The sequence below is a fragment of the Marmota marmota genome, unplaced genomic scaffold (assembly GCF_001458135.2).
Source record: "Marmota marmota marmota unplaced genomic scaffold, marMar, whole genome shotgun sequence".
Classification (NCBI taxonomy): domain Eukaryota; kingdom Metazoa; phylum Chordata; class Mammalia; order Rodentia; family Sciuridae; genus Marmota; species Marmota marmota.
In genome coordinates, this window is record NW_026000229.1 from 24151682 (window position 1) to 24175885 (window position 24204).

The 24204-nt window shown below is 32.5% G+C and overlaps 1 protein-coding gene across 1 annotated transcript in view; it reads left to right on the forward strand.

The window, feature by feature from the left end:
- The first annotated feature begins 6 nt into the window (after nt 1–6).
- The window catches only part of Rfx7 (regulatory factor X7), a 126905-nt gene continuing 102707 nt past the window's right edge, over nt 7–24204 (forward strand). The window contains exon 1 of the mRNA XM_015480625.2: nt 7–243. Within this exon, the coding sequence (XP_015336111.1) occupies nt 86–243 (158 nt within the window). The 5' untranslated portion in view covers nt 7–85. The remainder of the gene's footprint in view (nt 244–24204) is intronic.

Genomic DNA, 24204 nt, shown 5'->3' on the forward strand with positions numbered 1-24204 from the left:
TTCGTCCTCCCCTCCCCGTCTCTTCCCTCACCCTTCCCCGCGCCCCATCTTCCCTCCCTCCCTCTCCCCCACCCCTCCAGCAGCTATGGCAGAGGAACAACAGCCGCCACCACAGCAGCCTGATGCCCATCAGCAGCTTCCCCCCAGCGCCCCCAACTCGGGGGTGGCTCTGCCAGCCCTTGTGCCCGGGCTGCCAGGGACAGAGGCCAACGCGCTGCAACACAAGATCAAGAACTCCATCTGGTAAGAGGATCCTCCATCGCTGGGGTGAAAAAGCCCAGGCACATTTCTGCTGCAAAGGGGGTGGGGGGCGGCGGATGAGGAGGCTGATGCATTCATTGAATGTGGGTTTCCCGACTTGGGTGCAAATTTGTAGGACCTCTGGTGGTGTGGGGACTTTGCATCAACCCCTGGTCTCCTTAGCCAAAATATGCTTTTACCCGGTCCTCAATTGTTAATGCAGATAAACAAGTTATTTGTGTTTTTCACTTAGTATAGAGAAATATGGGTCAAAATTAAGTAATTATTGCATGATGATAACATGAATTTGTAACTGGGAATGTGAAATGTGTTTACTCCTTTTTGTAGTCATAGAGAGAGGAAGAAGTGTATTGTGAATTTTCACCAAACAGACATTGTGGGTAAGAATATTAATATGCAGCACAAAACCTAATGTGTCTCTTCCTTTTAGTTGGGTCAGCTGCTGTTTCTGGATGTTTTTGCCTCCTTTATTCTCACGTTGAATTTCCCTTCTAGGGAGCTTATTCTTTACATCGATTGTAAATAAATGCTTCTTTAATATGAAATATTTTAAAGTAGTAGTTTACACTGTAAAGTGAATTTTTAATTTAAAAAGTGGGGAATCAAATAAATGTCTTGCCATTCGTGTAATTAAAAGAAAGAAAAAAGATAGAAACTACAGATGAAACACTCTTGCTGTTCCTGTGTTTTCCTGTATGAGAATTTCCAATATTTGAGCATTAGATTGAACTCTTACAGACTGGTAGCAGTCTTAATAATTAAATACATTAAATTAAGTTCATCTTCTGTTAGAGCTATTGCAAATATTCTTTGAACATGAACTTGCATTGTTTTGTAGGATTTTTTTCATTAACTGACTTTTTTTTTAAAGCATAGCACTATTTTTTAAATGGAAAGCAATATTTGGAATTTGGTCTAAGAGATTGCTTTTAATAGAAGTTTAAAATAGAATTAAATGTGATGTTAAAAAAAAAGGCTTAATTTTGAAAATGAACCTTGCAGGTCCATCATTTGAATATCACTACTAAAATAATGAAAACCACTAACTTTTATATTGCATTTTAAAAACAAACATACAGCAACTGGCATTGCACTTACAGTATTTACACATTTAAAAACAGTGAATTTTTAAATATAAAATTAAGGTTTGTGTTATAGAAATTTTCATTATTTTCTTGGCATGCATCCATGTTGTCATGATGCTAGTATGAAGTAGGTCAGTGCAGGCTTTACTAGTTTCATACTATGCAGTAGTTGGCAGTTGAATATCTTACTTTCAGTTTTAATTTTAAAATGGAGTGTAAATATTTTAAAAGATTTTTTTTGGCTTGCCATATTGTGGCAACTTGAATAGATCAGATATATACTTCTCTGTTGGGAGGGAGCAGAGAAAGCAGGCTTTATTTTTCAGTGGATACACTCACCCCTTTTTAAAAAATGAATTACCTCCTGTCATTTAAATGAAGAGATGGTTCTTTTCCTGCTTATCATCTATATTTCCACAAAACCATGTTGTTTTGTACCACTATATGATGTGACTTAGTGTCCCTGAAATCTGTAAATTGAATGAAATACCTTGGTAAAAATTTAGATAGGGATATCCAAGTTAAAGTACTTAAGTCTTTTAAGAAAGGCAGATTTTTTTAAAGTTGAATTGGTAAGATATATTTTAATATATTATGTGTACTTATGAGGAAAGAATCTTTATACTTTTAAAATAATTGAATTGTATAGGCATTTAGTGAAATGTTTGTGTAATGAAATGATGATAGTAGAGTGCTTTTTTAAAGTAAATAATGCAATTTAATTATCCTTTTATAGATAAAAGGACATGTACACATCCTAATTATGCTGACTTTAACATGAGAAAAACTTCTGAAGTAGAGTGCACTTCAGTTTTTGGTACTTGCTGTGAAAAACTAAATGGCAACAAATATCTTAATCCCCATATATACCATTTTGTATCTTTATTTTAAAATCATAATGACTAGCATTATTAGCATTTAATTCTCAACTTTAAAAATTCTTTTTACAAAAATTATTTCCTTGTATTTAAAACTGAAATAATATTAATAATAAACATTATTGAATATACTTAATACATAGTGTCATACCCCTGCTCTATACAACTGGATTTTTATCATTGGCCAAATAAGTGTATAAAATAAAGGTGTTAAAAAATGAAAGGTCCTTCACTACCATCTTCTAAGAAATATGTACATTCTCAATATTTGAAAAATGTATCTATATATGTGTGTTAAATTTAAATCATTTTTAGTAGATATGACTGCACGTCATTAGGTATCTTATTTCACATTTTTGAGACAAGTCTTTTTTACCAGTTTTTTTGATCACCTGATAATGTTCTGAGGGATTATCGGTTTTCTATTATATCCTATATCATTCTTTGGTACCATTAATATTAAAGATTAAAATTAGATTCAAAATACATGTGGCATTTAAAAATCATCAAATGAGTTTTTCATTTAGGTTGATCAGTTTTTAAATTACTGAGCTTGCAGGTCACAAACAAGTCTGTACTTGTCCTCCTACTCTATAAATATAAATATAGTTTGTGATGTAGGCCTTTAGTTGTACAATATGTTATTTATTATCTCAGTTCATAATTAATTTATTCTTTTTTAATAAATTAAAATGCTATTTGATGAAAGTATTCCATTGTAATTTTAAATATTAAATAAGTCTTCGAAAAAAGAATAAGCATTCAAAGTTGAAACCATGACACTTAATGAGATTGATAACTTTCTTAAGAGTTGAAAATGTGTATGCTTTAAGTTATTCAAGAAAATAAAGACATAGTTCACTTGTTAGTGTCTTATGTTTGTTGTGATTTATGAATATATCTTCAACATAAATCCTGGTTAACAAGCCTGTATGTTTCCTCATTCCTATTCTGTAGACAAAAGGTCCAAATCACTTACACTCCTCACTTGAAAGGAGATTTATTTGTAGAGGTGTATTTAAATATGCTGTAAGAATGGTATTTGTATTTTTTAAACAGTAGAATTTTAAAATAAACTTTATGCATTAGAAAAAAGAAAACTAGAAAACTCATGTCTTTTCTAAAGGAAGACTCATACTGGCAACAGAAAACAAAGGTATAACCCCATCTACTTGTAGACTTCTTTAATTTATATTTCATCCCTTTTGGGCTACTTAAGAATATCAAAGCAAGTTTTCCCTTCCTCTTATCTCCCAGTATCTTCAGAGTTCTCTATTTAGTTTAAATAACAACAACAAAAATTTACTGTTTTTCTTTTCCTTTAAAAAGAAGTTTTACTTGAAACTATTATAGAATTGGAATGGAGAAAATAGGATGGAAAACATTACATTTGAGATGGCTTCATTCTATTGATGAAAAGTTATGTTTAAGACTAGATCATACTTATATGGATTGGAGTGGCTAATATTTTTGCCGTTATGCTATAGCATAGATAACACACTTACTAAGACATTAAAAAGAAGGTTCAATATTTTATTGTAGAAAACATTGTAATACTCTACTGAAAAAAAAAAAGATTCTTAAAAGAGTTAGCAGTTGCTGTTTTTATTTATGTAATTTTTTATTTGCAGGTAAAACCTTATAAATCTTTTCTTCAAACAGTCCAATAGCATGTAGCATTGTTCTACCCAGTTTATGGAGAGAAATTGAGTGTCAGGGAAGCTATAGGATTTCTTTTGGCAAATCCTGGAAGCAGTGATGATTGGGTCAGAGTTTCTTGTCTTTATTCAATTCTGTAAGTCATACAACTTGAGTCTGGTACATTTTAGAATTAGAATTACAATCTAAAATTTTTTTATGTGATCCATTTTGGATATTTTCTGAGTTCAAATTTAAGCCCAGATTGACTCAGTTTTGTTTTACTTATTGTGATGACAATAAACATCTAGACATTAAGTGATTTCTTGTTTCCTTTTTAGTACAGTGAGCATACCCTGTTAATCCAAAGGTTTACATAGTAATGCCTCATTAGTCCTGATTTCTGTACTTTGTCATAAAACTCAGTAGTTAGTTTTCAGTTATGCAGTTTATTAATTCTGAGAAATAGTTATTGTTCCTTCAACTACAGTGGGAGATATTTACTGTAAAGCTTCTAATTTTATAGTGTACTTTTACCATAAGTCCATGATCTTCATTTTGCTTTAAAATTAAAGACTAACTAGTACCTCAGCTAGCTTTCATGTATTTTTAATTAGTTGCTTAACAGTGCTACCTACCCTGAATTCAACAGTCTTCTATACCAAACACCCAAAAGACTTTATGGTACTTTTTTGGCTTGCTCTGGATTTAGGCCAGCTGTGATGGTTGTATCCCAATACTAACTGTCTTCTCTATTGACTACAAAGACAAGTTGAACAATTTCAAGCTTGTCAGTTTTCTGGTCTCAAGAACGATATGTATGTATATAAATAATTGACTGATTTACTTTTCCTGTTGGAAGGTGTCCTGAATGATGGTGTGTCCAGAACTGATTTGGATTCTGTCTCACTACTAGCTTTTAGTATTAAAGGGAGAAAATAGCTTCACAGTGGTAAAAAAGGACAGAAGTGTCTTATTTATTATGAAAGAAATGCTTTGAATAAAGTTAAACCAAATTGGTTTTAATTAAAATTAAAGTTGTACAAATGCAAATCGAAGCAAACATTGTCAAATATTCACATTTGAACACTTTCAAGAAAGAACAAAAAATGTTCAACTGAATATCTGCTACATCCTAAGTACTATGCTAAAGACTGGCATTTGAGGAATGCCCATTCACTTGTAATATTAACTTTGTAGAATTAAGCTAAGCAAAAATGAGCAATAAAACATCTCTTTTATCCAGTTAGGGAACAAGGGAAAGAAACAATACATGTCAAAGTATGAATTCTGGGGAAAGTACACCTTAATTTCCTCATTTATAAAATGAGACAGTTATACTAAATGACTTACAGGTTCCTTTAGCTAAATATCTGCCCCTCTGCTACTAAATTAACACTGACAACAATAATAAAACATACCATAAGCATAGTGAAAGACTGATATAATTAACTTATCACAGGCAATCAGCAGAACATTTTCAGTGGACAGGTTATTAGGATTTGTCAGTCTTTCTTTGGGTGTTAGCCCAGGAGGAATATCTGAAGGTGTTTTTCACTTATTGTTACTTTCTGCAAGGGTTCTCTTATATGAGATTAAGTCTGCAAATATTTACTGATCATGTATTGCATTTAAAGTATTCTAAGAGCTGTTTATTATGCAAAAATATGAGAGGCTGTGCAGTAATCCTGGTTGTTGGGGAGATTGCTAACTGCTGGTTGAGGGATTGCAATAAGGGAGGCTATTTGTGTGCTTCTGTTAATTGTTTTCTTTATAAAGAGATGGTTAAATTGACAAGCACCTCCCATAGGAACCTTTCGTATAGTAATAAGTTAGTAGTCAAAGTCAGATTGTAAATTTGACTGTGTAAATAAGAAAGATGCACATTATTTTCAGAATAGTGTTGAGTTTGACAACTAATTCTCTTCATCTAAGGTAGATATTTTAATGTGTAATTGTGACAGTATTTTTGTAAGTTAAAAGAACAAGGTTGTAAAATGATTACTACACATCTCATTGAAGTAGACCACTCTCATCCAGTACCTCCATTTCTGTCAGTCTCTCTGTTTAGTCTTTAATTACTTTCTCTTTGGCTTTCTGGAGGGTTCTAAGAATTGAGGTTAAAGATGAGCAGCAAGGCCAATAGGATGAAGAATCTTCCTGCTCTGGACAGTATAATAAAATAAAGGACAGTAAGCTGTAAGGCCTTAATGCTCTTGATCACTGACTATGATTAAGATAGTAGCATTTAACCTTAACCCACATAAATAAAAACTTTAAAACATGATTTAATTTTTCTTTTTAGGACTATAAATAGGCATTGAGTTTTTCTGAATTTCACGAATTACATTTATCTCTTATTTTATAAGAGGACATAGAAATAAGGTTTGGCTAATTTTGTACAATATTTCTATCAGGCATTGATTACAGTAGCTTTCTAACAGAAAGTTGTGTGGTAGGCGAGGTTTTATATTTCCTCATGTTTGTGAACCAACTGAAAATGTGCAGATATTCTTTGCTATTTGAACCTCTATTTTGGTTCCTGAGTTCAGAGAGTGAGAGGTCATTGGGTGACAGATTCCTATCTGTTATGCCTTGGAGTTTTAGAAGTAGAGTTCATATGGTGTGAAACACTATTGCTTTCAAATAGCCATACCTAAAAAAAAAATCTTTCATGTGACCCATCTTAGTTTGGATAGCAAGGGTTCAGAGAGCAAACAGTGCCTTTCTACTCATTCCAACAAAGGATTAGCAAATTGATTTGAATTTTCATGCTAAGTCTGATACCAAAGGAATGAGAATAGAAAGCTTTACAATGCTTCCCCTTTTTTCTAAATTGAATAATTTTCAGAATTTTAGCTCTGATACAGATAAAGCATTAGAACAATTGGTTATATTGCAGGATGAGAGTCACTGGGGCTATTGTTGACATTTGATATCTAATTTTAAGATAGAAATTAAGCATGGAGAGCACTTGGATTTATGAATTTCTATTATTCCGTGTTTTCCTATTTTAAGCACTTTGTACTGCCAAGTGGATGAGATGTGAAATGGGGGGTTGCTGTATTACATGGCTACTTTGGTTTGTACTCTCCAGGGCCCTTTTTCTTTGTCTTCATTATCTTATTTCTCTGCTTGGATATTTTGTTGATCCCTTTATCCACACTATCTTAAGAATCTTTTTTTTTTCTGCTGATATAAACTGTAATTCATGAACCATTGCCTTATGAACCTTTCTTATCTCCTAGGGAACAGCGATCTGAGTTGTGTAATTTAATAATATTTTTTGGTTATTCAGACTGGCCTTACTACCTGAGGTGAGTCCATTTTAGTGAGTTTTTTGTGGATTTAAGTGAGACATTCTCATTTTCTAAAATGTAAAGTTCATAGGAATTCAGAGACAATATACCTGAAACAAAACAATCACTGCAAAATCTATAATTTATTGTGTAATGGTAAAATCTATAAAGAATTTGTAGCCAAGGACTTGTAATTGTTTCTGAAGTGTGTGTGTGTGTGTGTGCGCGTGTATATATACACACACGGACACACACTCATATGTATATATATGAAATTTTAAATTTTAATCGGATAGAAGTGCCACTTCAGTGACATCTTCTTGGAGTAAAGTTGAAGCTTCTGGGAACCTGAGAAATATATTCTAACAAAATTATTCAGTTTAAGTAAATTAATCACTTCCCTAATTTGATGGTAGCCATTAGGTCTGTTAATAGCATATGTAAGCAATCTATGAAATAAAATTTAAAAATTATGTTATTTGTTCACTTTTTCTAAAGCAAGAGCTATTAGCAAGCAGCATTTGGGTAAATTCTTTTTTTATGAGCTTAAAAACAAAAGGCAGTTTATTAACAGAATAATGCAGTTTAATTTTTAAAATGTATTCACTTAAATATCATATTTATTCAAAATAGTCAATGAGTACCTTCTGTACGACAAACTTTGACCTGAGAACTTGTTTCATTTAAATGGCCTTTTTTGTTTGTTTGTTTTATTTATACATGACATAGGAATGCATCACAATTCTTATTACACATATAGAACAATTTTTCATACCTGTTTGTATATAAAGTATGTTCACACAGCATTTGAGTAAATTCTACACATAAAAGTTTCCAGGAAATGAGAAGGTCAAAGATTAATCCTGAATTAATAGATCCTTGATCATTTACTTGATCAAGGAAAACTTAAATTCAATACATGTTTATTTTAATGTCTCCTATATGCAAGACATAGAATTAAAAAGTAATAGCATATTATCCCTTACCTTTAGAACATTTATCGTCTTGTATAATAGATATATGTATCACTAATGGAATTTAACAAAAGATTGTGTTAAATGCACTAATGGTGTAATCAATGTTATAAACAGAGTTAGATGAGGGAGAGATTCCAAGGACATAAATGTTTTTATTGGCAAAATTCAAGATAGGCCCTAGTAAAAAATCAAGGGATAGGCTATAGATACAAACACACCAAAATTCAAGATAGGCACTAGTAAAAAATCAAGGGATAGGCTATAGATACAAACACACTTAATAAGATACTTACTGGGACTTCTTTATTCTCACTGTGAGAAATAAGAGAGTTGTCAATGGCAAATAAATCTTGACAATAATGTTAATAATTAGAGAAAAATAGATTGGGATAAAACTTACTTGTGAAATATACTAGGAGTGAGGTTTCTACCAACCAATTGTAATCCTCTTATCAAAATTTGATTTCCAAAGGTTAAAAAATATATGTAAAATAATAATAGAGAAGAAAAGGATGGAAGTGAGGCAGAAGACCAGAGTACAAATAGCTATCATTGTTACCTTAAATCTGGCATTTCCACAACAACCTTTCTTTTATACCTTGGTGTACTTCACCACCTCAATTTGCTTTCGTTTTCAGTTATTCTAGGTTTTTTTGATAGTAGATATCACTGTTCATTCTTTCTGTCAGTCTGGCAATATTGGTTTTAGCTTTGGTTTTTCTGTCTCATGTCCATGCCCAGTGTTTTAAGTAGTTGTCCAGTTCGCAATATAACTTTATTTTCTTCCTGTTTTCCTCTTTACACTGTCAAAACCGTAGATAAGTCCTGCACCATCCTATTTCTGGATAATTACAGCAGCATATAACTCTTCTCTGCCACAACCTTTCTTTTGCAATAAACTATGCTATATATTACTATTAAAACAAGTCTTCTAAAACATCTGTTTTCATGTGATCTCTTTCTAAAAACTTACAGTGATTTCTTCTTGCCCACCATATCATTTAAAGATTTCCATTGGGTTTCAAAGGTCTCAATATTCTAGCCACATATATTCATTCCAATTCTATTTCTTGCTGTTCACCACTATTCAATATCCATCCAAACCAGCAGGTGCTATACTATTTGCCTTATATTTTTTGGTCCTACTTATGTTTCTGCTTTGTTCCTACTTTATATCTTTCCTGCCACTTCCATCTTCAGATCCTACTTAATTACACTTAACCCTTTTTAAAATTATGGCTCAACTCAATGTACCATGAAACATTCTTTGCTACTCTAGTTCACATTGCCCTACTCTAGTTCAGATTGCCCCTTTCTTGACCTCATGTTATATAATGAATTCTGTATGATCTTAATTTTTTTGCTATGCAGTTTTAATAAACATGTTCTTTGAAGCTAAGAACATCTTTTAATTTCTTATCTGCTGGTAAGTACTAGTACATATTTTTTGTTTATTACATTCTTAGAGGTTCTTAATCTTTTCTACATATTATTTCTGCACTGAATATGTTTAGTGTGTTAATTTTCTTCCCAAATATATTATTAAATTTATAATTTTCTGCATTTTACACAATAAAGGACTTATAGCAATTAATTTTTTAAAAATGTGTGCTGATGAAACTGAAGTAATCGTTTATTGATTCATTGAAAGCTGAAAGTCTGTTCTAGTCCCGTGTTTTTTTACCATGTGTCTAGAAAAATAATGTAGGTCCCAAGTGAGAGCCATTGTGGCCCTCATTTTAAATATACCAAGCGTATGACTACTACTTTCATGACTGAGTATAAAACAGAACAATATTCAGTTAGTTTTTTTGTGTGCTGATTAGTTATTCTGTGTTAACCTAGTTCCCAGGGGATAAAATTAGAATCTTCTTTTTAAAACTTTTTTTTAGTAGTAGATAGACACACTACCTTTATTTTATTTGTTTTTATTTTTATGTGGTGCTGGGGATCAAACCCAATACCTCATGCATGCTAGGCGTAAGCGTTCTACCACTGAGCTACAACCCCAACCCCTAAACTTAGAATCTTAAAGACACCCTAACATTGAAATGGGGGTGGAGACTTTAAGCTTTTGTCCTGTCGTTTCAAGCTAATTTTTTAGACAAGACCCATGGCTGCGGCAACTTGTGGGGTCATGGCCAAAGCCTAAAGATGACAAATGAAATCTGTGAGTGAGGACAAATAATGAAAAAGGTAGATTTATCTGGGAAGTGAGGAGGAAATGACTAAAACAGAAAAACAATTCTAAGGGCTGAAGTATTTCGAATTTTTAAAACTGGCTATTCAGGCTCCTGAACCTTCTTATTTGTCTGACAGATAGCCTCTTTTTATCTGGTGATCTTTCTTTAAAGGACGCTTTGAGCTCTAAATTTTTGTTTTATATTATGCTGCTTGGTAGAATGGTGATTCTTAAGTTGTGGTTATTTTAGCCTCACTTGGAAACTTGTTACAAATGTAAATTTTGAGGCTTCAACCCAGACTTAAGTCTTAACAGAAACTTGGAAGTATTATCAGCAGTCTTTGATTTACTTAATCCTTCATGTGCTTCTGATACTCAAAACTGAAATTTGCAAACCACTAGATTGAAAATTCATCTTCTAATTTAAGCAAAAGTGCTATGTGGCAAAATTTTAGTATTCACAGTCATTCCTTTATTATACTAGGTGGAGTTAATGATTTCTTTATTTTAATTTTTATAGTATTTGAATATAATTCTGCTGTATCTTCCACTATCTATCTCGTCCACTAAACTGAAATCTCCAGTCTCAGTAATTGTATATTAAATGAATTGATGAATAAAAAGTAAACACATAGTATACTCAGATTTAGTCAACAAATAAAAGACAGGCAAATACACACACCAAAAATAGTGATCCATACACAAAAGAGCGTGAAAAGTATAACCCAGAAGTCAGCAAACATTTTTATCCGCATGGCCAAATAATAAAAGTAAATATTTTTTGTCTTTGTAGGGTAGAGAGTCTCTGTTGTACCCACTTTACTCTGTATATGAGAAAAGTAGCCATAGACAATATATAAATGAATAGGTATGTCTGGATTTGGTTCTTAGTAGTTTAGACCATTGCCATACTGGGATTAAAAACTCAAAGAATATAGGTTACAGTTCTCAATCTTCCTTCCCAGTGCCAGTCAGATACAACAAATACCTGAGGCAGCTAACTTATAAAGAGAAAAAGTTTATTCCTGCTCACAGTTTTGGAGATGCACAGTCCAATATCAGGTTGGCCTCTGGTTAATGCAATGGATGGTAGCTTGTCATGGTAGGAATATATGAAGGAGTTTGTAGTCACATCTTTTTTTTTTTTTTTAATTCTCTCTCTCTATCTATTTATTTATTTATTTATTTTAGTTTTTTTTTTTCGGCAGACACAACATCTTTGTTTGTATGTGGTGCTGAGGATCGAACCTGGGCCACACGCATGCCAGGCGGGCGTGCTACCGCTTGAGCCACATCCCCAGCCCCATGTAGTCACATCTTGACCAGGAGCAGAGAGAAAGGATTGTTGGGGCCAGGTTGCTCCTTTACAACATCTTCTTGTGAGGAGTTAAGGAGTCACATGGGAACTACAAGGAGTCACACCAGAACCACCTTGCCCCCAATGACCCAAGGCCCTCTTAGTAGGTGGGCCTCACCTTCCAAAGATTCCACCATCACTCACCGATACCACCTTGGGAACCATCTTTAATCATAGTGAACCTTTGGGGGGTCCTCAGACCACACCCAAACCTTAGCACTCCCATTTCTCAACAAACAATGGATGATGGTTATTTAGCCCATCTGATATTTTGTCCTATAATACTTTTTAAAAATATTTTTTAGATGTCAACAGACCTTTGTTTTATTTATTTATATGTGGTGCTGAGAATCAAACCCATGCCTCACATATGCTAGGCAAGAACACTACCACTGAGCTACAACCCCAGCCCCCTGTAATTCTTTTTTGAATAGTCCTAACTCAGTTTCTAATAACAGTGAATGATGATGATGATGATGATGATAAGAAGAAGAAGAAGAAAGTATTACAATTTCTAGTTTCTGGTCTGACACATCAAGAGTTTGGAAATCCTCATTCAGGTCATAACAGCAAGAAAAAAAAAAAAAGTTTAACAAACTAAAAATTAGCTTCAAGGTAAAGAACTGCCCTAAAAATTGGAGAGATAGATGAGTCGTATAATCACAGCTTACTCACAGAGTAGAATCCCAGAAGTAGAAGCCTGTATCTAACACCAGTATACATAGAAACACTTTATAGTGCTATTGATCGATTGCTGGAGGCTCATTGTGGATTAGCTGGAGAGTCAAAACTGGGCGCCCAGTTTTGAGGGCAGGGACTCATACTATCCTGAGTTTTACTTCCAGGAGCCCTGTTTCTCACTGTAAAGGTCATAGAAGAATCCTTCTGTTTTTCCAAAAGAAAACAAAAGAGAAAAATATCCATTTTAATATATGTTCACAGCTGTCTGTTCTCTTTAACAAGGCCAACCCTCAAACCAAACTGTTTACAAGAACCTAATCAACTGGAACTTTATGAAGCCTAACTGATCTGCAAGAAAGAAAATATCCAGCTCAGCCCCTTTCAGGCTTTGATAAAGGGAAGGAAAATATTTCAGACTTCTGAAAAACTGAGAAGAGTTTAGAATGTTTCCCCTCCCCTTACAGTTTACTACTCATCTATAGGACTAATACAGATTAGCACATGGTGGCCCACAAGAATTGTAACCCTCACACTCTATTTAAGGAGTTTCAAAGGATGCCTTAAGTTAAAGAAGAGACAAAAGGAAGGACACTGGAAAAAAAAAATCTTAGCCTATGACACCATTGCAACATAACAAATAGTGAATCCAGCCTAACTCCTAGCAGGATATCATAAAACAACACAGATAAGAATCGGACTTAGATATGAAGTTATTAGATTGGGTATTTAGAATAATTATGATTAATATCCTAAGAGCTCTGAAGGAGACAACATGCAAGAATAGATGGATAAACAGAGAAATGGAAACTCTTTAAGAATTTAAATTTAAAGGAAATGCTAAAGATGAAAAACACTGTAACAGAGTTGAAGAATGCCTTTGATGGACTCATCGGTACACTGGACATGGCAGGAAAGAATCAGGGAACATGAAGATGTCAGTGGAAACTTCCCAAACTGATAGGTAAAGAAAAACAATGATAAATTATAGGGAGACGAATATTTAAGAAGTGACAGTTACAAAAGGTGTGCCATATGTGTAATGGGAATATTGAAAGTAGAAGACAGGAAACGAAGAAATATTTAAAGTACTAGTGGTTTGAGAAATTTCCACAATTATTGATACATACCACACCACAGATACAGGAAGCTCAAGAGAAAACCAGTCAGAATAAACACACACACAAAAATGACATCTAGGCATATTTTATCCAAGATGCAGAAAGAAAATCTTGAAAGCCAGAAGGAAAAAAAATCGTACTTACAGAAGAATAACAGTAAGAATTACATCATACTTTTCAGAAACTATCAAACAAAAAGAAAAAAGTATTACTACTGAGAATATGAAAAAAAAAAAAAACCTCACCAGATAGAATTCTGTATTCAACAAAATTATCTTTCAAGAGTGAAGAAAGAATACTTTCTCAAACAGAAATTGAAGAAAAAAAGAAAGGAAGAAAAGAAAAAAGGGTGACATGTTAACCTAGCTGTATCAGTAATCACTTGAAGTATAAATGTTTTAAACACTAATTAAAAGACTGATATGTGGATGCTTATTCACAATAAGTCAGGGGGCTAGAGAAAAATAGAGAGGTACTTTGGATTAGGTAGAGGGGAGTGAAGGGAGGGAAGGGGTAGGAGGGGAGGAAGGGTAGTAGAAGGAATTGGACATTATTACCCTATGTGCACATATGATCATACTACCAGGGTGATTCTACATCATGTACAACCAGAAGAATGAGAAGTCATACTCCATTTATGTATGATGTATCAAAATGCATTCTACTATCATGTATAACTAATTAGAACAAATAAATCTTAAAAAAAAAGTCTGAGGGAGAAATGAAGGTCAGTAGAGGGGGTAGAGAGAGAAGAGGGGTGGGGAGGGGAGGGGAGGGGGGATAGTAGAGGATAGGAAAGGTAGCAGAATACAACAGACACTAGTATGGCAATATGTAAATCAATGGATGTGTAATTGATGTGATTCTGCAATCTGTATATGGGCTAAAAATGGGAGTTCATAACCCACTTGAAGCAAAGTGTGAAAGATGATATATCAAGAACTATGTAATGTTTTGAACAACCAACAATAAAAAAAAAAAAAAGTCTGAAACTGTGGATAGTGAATAAAAAATAAGACCCTACCATATAGTATCTACATCATTTACAGATTTTGGTACTTTATTATTTAGTAACCAATTTCTTTTAACATATTCTGTGTATGTATTGTAACACTGAATTTGAGAACCTTTACTGTAAATGTTGCAAGCAAATGGTAAACTGATAAATCATGAACAGTTACAGGGAAAATGGCCATACTTTGTCACTTGTTTTATGTATAAACCATTTAATTTCCTCTGAGAATCTAAAGGAAATGCTAAAGATGAAAAACACTGTAACAGAGTTAATTAGAATTAATTTTACAATTGTTGAGCATTTACATGGATTCTGCTTTTTTTAAAATAAAACAGCTTTATTGAGATAACTTATATACCATAAATATTTCTGCCTTAAATATACAATTAAATGATTTTTATTATATTTACAAAGTTGTAGTCATTATGACCTAATAAAATTTTAAAACATTCTGGTTTTTTAAAGCAGTTATGAAAGTAAATTATATTACCTAAGTTGCACAGCAATTAGAAATAAAAAGCTAATTTATCTAATTATAATTCTAGAGGATCAAAAGTGGTAGAAACATTTGAGATAGTGTTTTTATTTCATATATTGATGAAACTTGACAATAGGACATGAGTTTCTAGAAACTCATGAAGTTATATATGGCTCTCTTCTTTTTCTCTGAAGTCTTTCTTTGTTTTTTCTCCCCTGGATCAGTCTTCTAGCACTTTAGCTATGCTACAAAGCTTTAGGTCACTGGAAAAAAAAAAAAATTGTCAAATGTTGTTTTGAGGTTTACCATAAGTAATCAGGTATTTGTGTGGATCTTCCTATGGTGCACATTATTTCCAGACACTTCTACTTGATATATATTTGGCATTTATATAGTACTATTTGTCAGATCTCATTTTTTTCTGCAGCATATTTTGAACTGGTGAGACAATTATTTCTTTAAATTAATATTCTCATTAAGATGGATTAAAAAATTTCTGCTAAGCATAAGAATTTGGAAGCTAGAATAGCTTTTATTAAAAAACTCTTAAGAGTAATTAATAGTTTTAAAATGGCAAGTTATCAGAATCACACAAAGAGGCAACAAATTATAATGTGTTCTAGAATTAGTTGCCTGAATTTGCCACCCATGTAACCTAACCTTTTGAAACTGTTTCCTTTTTCAATAAAATAGAAATAGTAATAGTGCTTACCTTGTAGAGTTACAGTGAAGATTAAAAGAGGTATTCAAATAGAACACTTACTGTAGAGTCTGGCACATGGTAATACTTGATAAATGTTGGATATTTGTTTTTTAACCACAACAAAATTTAAAGAACCATTTCACTTTAATACACCATCTATAAATACAAGGTTATATCATTTGATCCTTATTATTATATTACTGTATTTCTTTATTGTGGTGGAAATAACCCTGATGATAGGTTAAGGAAGTGTTTTCCAGGCAATGGAAATAGTACAGTCATCCCTTGGTATTCCTGGGAATTTGGTTCCAGCACCACCTCACCCCTGCAGATATAAAAACTGCAGGTGCTCAAGTCCCTCATAATAAAATGGCATAGTTTTTGTATATAACCTATGTATATCCTCCCATCTGCTGGAAATAATTTCTGAATTATATATAATAACTAATACAACGTAAAAGCTATACAAATAGTTGTTATATGTTTAGAGAATAATGACAGAAATAATGTCTGCACATTTCAACAGACACAATTTTTAAAAATATTTTTGATCTGTGGTTGGTTGTACAAATGCATGTAGGACCTACAGATATGGAGGGCAAAGGCTGCATGCAGAGAGACTAAGTAGCAAGAGTGCAGTAAGTATAGTAGAATATAACAGAAGAGGTAGAGGTAAAGGAGAGGCAGATTTGTATAGGGTTTTGCAGTTATTGTAAGCACTTAGACTTATGCTTTTACTCTGATCAAGATGGGCATTATCATTGGAAGACTCGGCAAAAGAGTGATGAGGTGACTGATCCTTTAAAGGCTCACTCAGTTGCTGAGTTGAGAAGGGTAGACTGTGGAACAAGAGCAGTAACAGAGAGGCCAGACTGGGCTGGATTACTAAAATTTTACACTAAGTATGTATATAAAAGATGAAATAAATACATCAAAATATTAATAAGGACTGAACTTAGGCTATCCTAGTTATCTATGAGTGGTCTTATTTATACTTTTCTGTTTTCCAGAATTAGTCTTTTTGATTAGAGGGATGAACTTGAATATATTAAGTACAGTATTATAGGTACTATTACTAAATTTGAAACACTTGCCATCAATAAGACTTAATGTTCATAATCTGTCTACAGGAGTACAGTGAAACATCAGCAATTTTGAATAAATGATCTAAATAAATAAGGGAGAAGTGAGAATTAGAGAACAAACATTTTATACATAGTTCAGTTATTTTAAATTTCATATAATGGAATTAAAATAGAATATATTAATGGTAGAGGTCCTATTTTAAAGAAGATGCAAATGATTATGATAATATGACAGCCTTACTACTTACCCTGGTTTCCTCTTGCAGTAGAATTTTATAAATTACTGTTTTGAAATCTCAGATTCTTATTTAGGTGATTGCATTTAGATAGTGGTTTTAATAGACCACTTCTAATTGAATTTATTCCTTCCTTTCTTTACCTGTTGTCTTTTTACCTGGTCTACTCTCTCCCAACCCTAGCTCCTTCTTCTAATCTTTCAGAGTTCAGCTCATTTCGCTACAAAAGGGACCTTTCCTGAGTCTGTTAAATCCTATCACTCTCATCCCCTCAGTTCTAATTCTTGTTACTATTACATTGCAGTTGTAATGAAATAGTTATTTGTATAATTGTGTGGTTTCCTTTGTTAGAATATTAGCACCATAAAGATGGGTTTGTATTTCTCCTACTTATAGATGTTTCCTCATTGAATAATGAATACATAGGGCAACAGATAAATAAACTTACTGTCATGCTTCTTTTAGAGTTTAGTTGAGGGTCTGGTGCAGTTTTTCTAATATTCCTCCTCCCACAGTCTACCCCCTCATGTAGTTTTTTGTTATAAGTAAATGTGTTTAAATTTTTAAATCAAAACAACAAATTTAGTATTTTTGCTTAATGTTCAGTGCTTTTAATAAAAATATATTGAATTTCTTTATGATTTCTCATTGGGAATGAAAAAGAAAAAAAAATCAACTTTGGTAGCACTGCTACACTTTTAAAACTTTTTTAACCTCTGGACTTGTCAGATTAGTATAGCCTGACTTTTGTGGAAAACAAAGTAAGGAAAGTCTGGTATATTGATAGTTACAACATTTAACTGTGATCCTAAAGGCTTATTCTGGAAGAGTACAGTTTCTTTCTAGAAGACCATTTCCCAAGAGTTTAATTAGCTCAGCATTTATGTTTTTAAAATTTAATTTTATTTTAATCGATAAATAATAATTACATATGTTTATGAGGAGCTTTATGATATTTCAGTATGTGTATACAATGTGGCATGGGCAAATCAGTTTAATTAACATATCCATTACCTTACATATTTACTGTTTGATGAAGAGAACATTTAAAATCTGCTCTTCTGGCAATTTTGAAATATACGTCATCTTTGACTGTAATCACCTTGCTGTGCAGAAGATCACCAGAACCACTGTTATCTAACTGAATACCCTTTTTTCTAAAACCTCCCTTTTCTTCTTCCCACACCTCTCTAGGACTCATGTCTTTCTCAATTCTTAAAATAATGTTTCTGATTACATTTACTTATTTATAGCATACTGAAGTTTTTATTCAATATTTCTTCCTCCCAAGGGGTTTTTAGAGTTTAAAAAAAAACAAAACGCAAAAGAACACCGATGAATTTCTTATATCCAAAAAAGATCAGAGGAATCTCCAGTCAAAAAAGAAGTAGGTTGTACCCCCACTCACATCCCAGTGTTGGGTGCCATTCTTTGGGGCTGTGGTTTTGTTTTTATGTTCTTCCTTTGTGAAGGGTTTCATATAGTATATGTATAGCTATTTATAATTTTCATTCCGTATGATTAAAAAAAAATATTCAGGTACCAATTTGAATACTAGCGGGTAATTTCTATCAAGGTCATATGATTGTTTTGTTAAATAGCAGAGTTTAGTTTTTTGTTATTGTTGTTTCTTTGTTTTTGCCATACTGGAAATTGAACCCAGGGCCTTGCCATGATAGTCCTACGTAGGACTTAATGTAATACTTAAGTTTTTATATAGTTTTCTACATATCTTATTTTCTTGTTGCACTTTGATTCTACCCCCCGCCCCATTTAAATCTGGGTTTTTTTTTCCTCAGTTCTTATCATCAGTGTTTTTTGTTGTTGTTGTTTTCTTCTCTCCTTCAGTTCTGTCCTGAAATTGAGGACCCAGTCTTGAGCTTCTTGAAAATAATGATCAGGATTTCTTACTCAGCAGTCTCCCTGAGGTGATCTTCCTTAGTGCATTACCCTTCCCAAAGTTATTGCTAGCTTTTAGTACTATTGGGTGACTTCCCTCTTGGCAATGAATGTACTACACTTGAAAGTTTACACCTGTACTTCCTCTCAGTCTTCATTCATCACATCTCCTAGTCACTACTTTAGGTAGAATCTACTTTAGGTGCCCCAAATATCTGCATTAATCTATTATATCTGCTTATTTAAAATGTGTATTTTATAAATATGGTTCACCTGAGTTTTCACATAGCCTAAAACTAGTCATGAGATAATTTCTAATAAATTATGTAAAGAAATACTTCCTCAAACACTTGGATTAATATTTGTAATGAAAAATTCAGGACCTCCTCGTGTGTGCCACTGCACTCAGCACATAAATTCTTTTGATAGAATATTAGTGACGTGAAAAAAAAATGCAGTACTCACAATTTCATATGCACAACTAGACACAGGCATGCACATACACATGAAACCCCAGTCTTAGGAAAATAATGGAAGCAGAATACTCCAAAATGTTGTTTTTTAATAATGTAGGGAGTAGTGCTATGGTTGATTTAAAAAAAAATTTTATTTTCTTTTTTATTTGCATTTTATTTTATTATATTTATTTTATTTTATTTGCATTTTTATATGCATTTTTTGAGCATTTCTGAAATGAGCAGTTTACTTTAAGAAACTTTATTTTTAAATTGCTTAGAGAATCGGTTCCAAATACTTCCAAATTTCTTTCCATCTTGACTTTTCTCTTTATCTTCTCTGTCTTACTTTCTTCTACTCACATTATCTCGGTTCATTCTTCAAAACTTTAAAAATTTTGATGTGAAGGCCTGCAGCTTCTTCATTTCACTGCATGACCCACCATGTTTCACTTGTATTAGATCCAGCTGCATCATACATTTAGATTATTTGCATACATTTGAAGGATATTCTTAGACTTCAAACCCTTGCCTAATAGGTAGGGACTAATTTGGATTACATGCTCTTCTCTTAAAACTCTTGTCATTAGTCTTCTATATCTTTTCTTTGGCTTTGGCTCTACCTGTAGCAATAATTTTTCCTTTGTATTAAAAGATAGCTTTTATAAGATCATAAGCAAGCCCACCCCAGTTTATTTCATACTTTCCAGTTTTCTTCACCCATTTTATCATGTACTTCCAGTGAAGCATTTATCACAGTTTGCATGCACTGTATTTTTAAAAATGTTATTGCATTTTTTATACTTCTACTGTATTTATTTATTTATTTTTATGTGGTGCTGAGGATCGAATCCAGTGCTTCACACCACTGAGTTACAATCACAGCCGCACATGCACTGTGTTTTTAAATTGTGTATGTCTTTTTGTCCCACTAGATGTTGAACTCTCATGGGCAGCAACTGTATGTTATTCATCTTGTATCTCCCACAGTGCTATGTTAGCAAACATTTATGGTCTTAAGTTGATATAATTCATGATTTAGCACAATTTAAGTCATTAATCAAAATGATGTTTTAGTTCATTTTTACCTATATACATTTCTCCTTTTTTGATATGTAATTTTAATTCATCATCTTTTTCAAAAGAACATTTATTTTGTACTAAAACAAAAGCATATTAACTGTAGAAAACTTTAAAATATAAAATATTTCAACCACAGCATATTTCTGTTTCTTTTTTTAATACATTTTTGTTTTAGTCTAGTCTAAATCATGTTGCATAATATATCCTTCTCTAATAGTTGTGTAATCATTCAACAAATATTAATTAAGCACCTACTATCAGGAAGGTATTCTAGGATTATACCAATAAACAAAGTAGTCAAAATTACTTGCTTTCATAAAGCTTATATTGTAGTGGAGGGAGACATAGTATACAATAAAAATATATATACTAAGTGATAGGATGATAAATTCTTTGAAGAAAAATGAAGCAGTTGAATAGGAAGTATATGTCAGGAAGAGAATTACAGTTTTAAATAGATCAGTTGGTACAGGAATTTTCATCAAAGTAACTTTTAAACAAAGACCTAAATTATTAAAGAGAGCTATATGGTGTCCGAGGACAAAGCATTTATTTATAGTGGTGGAACATAAATGTCCACAAAAAGAGAAAGCTTATTATTTTAAAATTATCTAAATTTTAATATATAGCCATACAGATCCTTTTATCATGTAATTATTACTTGAGGAATTGTGTTAAATAAAACTAATTTCATCCTAATGTTAAAAAATATTTGATATACATGTATATAGATATATATAAATATATATGTGTAAATAAAATACATCAGAAATCAGCACCATTTTATTTATGGAGCATATTCTTGGTTTACAATTTTTTAAATGTTTTTGTTTTTCAGTTTTCTTAATGAATATGTATTAAGATTATAAAAATTACTAGAAATTAATTTTAATACATACTAACTTCAGGTTCCTGTTAATGGAATAATGGGTATTTAACTACGCTCTCTCCAGAATCAAGTGTAAAGCATGAAGCACTTGGTTTTATTTAGCATCTAATTAGCAAAGCACAGTGCCTAGATATTTAAAAGAAGGGAAACCCAAGAAGTGAGCTCATCCTAGTATCCATACTAAGTTCAGGGAAGCAAAGCCCAAATAGCAACTAGCAGGATGGAAGAAACAGTAATTAGAGTACTGCTAAAGTGGTTGGAATTTGTGAATCTAGGTATTGGAAAGAAGGAAACTTCTTACAGAGTTTCAGTTGTCTTTATAGGGGGTCTCTCTGATTTTTTTGCCTAAATATTGAACTCCATGTGTGCAGGGCCACTCTCTTAAGAATGGGTACTGGGGCTTCAAAGGAGATTCTGGAGATCACACAGTGCTGAGAAACTTTTTCAACCAGCCAGATTCAAAATCCTTGCTTAGCACCCTGGGTATTAGTTGTAGATGCAAATAATATAAGAAATAAAAAAATGAGACATAACAATGGATGCAGGAGAGATTTAGGGAATATTATAGACAACTTGATGCCAATAAATTTTAAATATTGAATGCAATGGATAAATATCAAGAACATTTTAGGTTACTTCAGGAATAGAAACCTGATGGTCTTTTAATCATTAAAGAAATGAAATCAATTCTTCAAAAGCTGACTATAAAGAAAATATCAACTCTTGTAAACTTATTTCTAAACTACCATAGAAAATTCCCTGTCTTCTAAGTTTTGAGCCTGTGTAAACTGGAATTTTCTGTTCCTTTAATGTTTGGTAGAACTCATTTATAAAACCATCAAGAGTTGATATTTTAAAAAATGCAATCCTGAAAATATAAGATCAATCAAAAAGAAGGCAAGAAACAAGGAACAATGGAATAAAGAATAGGATGATAGATTGAAAAGCACACATGATGGTAAAGTTAAAACCAACAATATTAACAATTAACTTAAATAAAAATGGACTAAACATTGCAATTATAAGGCAGAGACTTTCAGACTGTTACATTTTTTGTCTACAACAGTCACTCTGCTTCTTTTTTCCCTATGATATTCCCTTTTTTGAAGAGCCAGGACAACTACTTAAGATACTTAAGANTATAATCAAATAAACTTTACCTATATTTTAAGTGTCTTAAGTAGCTGGCCTGGCTCTTCAAAAAAAAAGGAATATCATAGGGAAAAAAAGAAGCAGAGTGACTTTCGTTGACAAAACACGTAACAGCCACTTATACTGCATAAACCTAGATTTGATCTGGTTCTGGGGGTAAAAGCTCTATAAGAACTCTTGAGATAATTAGGAAAAATGTGAATGTGGACCATATGGTATATTATGTTGTGGAATTGTTAATTTTCTTAGGTGACATGATGGAATTGTGGTTATTTATGAGATTTTGCTTCTTATTAGGAAATGCATGTTGTCCCCTTATTCTTAGGAGATGTCATGCTTTTCAATGGTAGAACAGATGCATGTATTACATATGTGTTTATATGTAGAAAAAGAAAATAAATTTGGCAAATATTGTTGAATCTGGGTGAAGTGTATATGGATTTTTGTTGTACTGTTTTTGTTTTTTTTTTTGTTTGTTTTAACCATTTTTATAATGAAAAGTTGAATACCTGCACAAATGTAGCAATTTTAAAAATATCTCCAGAAAAAGAAATCATGATGAAAATTAGAAAATATTAAGAATTAGATGCTAATGAAAAGATTCCATATTTGAACTTTAGATATGGCTAATTAATACTTACAGAAAATTTGTAGTGTAGCTTTAGAAAATATGTGTTATGCTTTAGAAAATTAGTGAGACAAGCTTTAAATTTCAGATGAAAAATGAGTGATAGAAGTAACTAAAAAAATAGGTGAGAGTAGAAATCAATTAAGTATAAAATTAAAACATGGTAGGATCAATAGCTTCTGAGTTGGTTTCTTTTGCAAACTCCCATTAGATGTTTAAGACTCAGAATGATGAATCAAGAAAAATAAGAGATAAAAAATGAGACATAACAATGGATACAGGAGAGATTTAGGGAATATTATAGACAACTTGATGCCAATAAATTTTAAACATTGAATGCAATGGATACATATCAAGAACACTTTAGTTTACTTCAACAATAGAAACCTGATGGCCTTTTAATCATTAAAGAAATGAAATCAATTCTTCAAAAGCTGACTACAAAGGAAATATTAACTCTTGATGGTTTTAAAAGTGAATTCTACCAAACTTTAAAGGAACAGAAAATTCCAGTTTTACACAGGCTCAAAAATTAGAAAATAGGGAATTTTTTATAGTAATTTAGAAATAAGTGTACAAACTGTTCCTTTATGAGACATTCACTCCATCCTTTATTGTGAGATGGACCTATTAATGCAGCAGAAAAGGGAAAAAAGCAGAAGTGATGCAAGAGAGATTTGAGGGAATGGTTTATGAGGCACAACAGCTTCTTTCTCTCTCTCTCTCTTGGATTGTTTGTTCTGGGAGAAGGAGCTACATCATTAGGACATACAAAGGCCTATGGAAAGACCTCTGTGATGAAGAACTAAGGCCTTCTGCCAAGCATCATGTGAGTAAGTCATCTTGAAAGTGGATACTGCAGCCCTGCTGACATCCTGAATGAAACTTCATGTGAACCCAGCTAGCTAAGCCACTCCCAAATTCCTGACACACACAGAAACAATGTTGACTGGTTTAAACCTTTAAGTTTTGGGGTAATTACACAGCCATACATAGATAACTTATGTATTAGTAAACATTTGTGAAACTAAGATAATCTCGGCACCCAAATAGGCCATAAAAATGGCTTTTAGATTTACTATCCTACTCATAAACAGGAATAGAT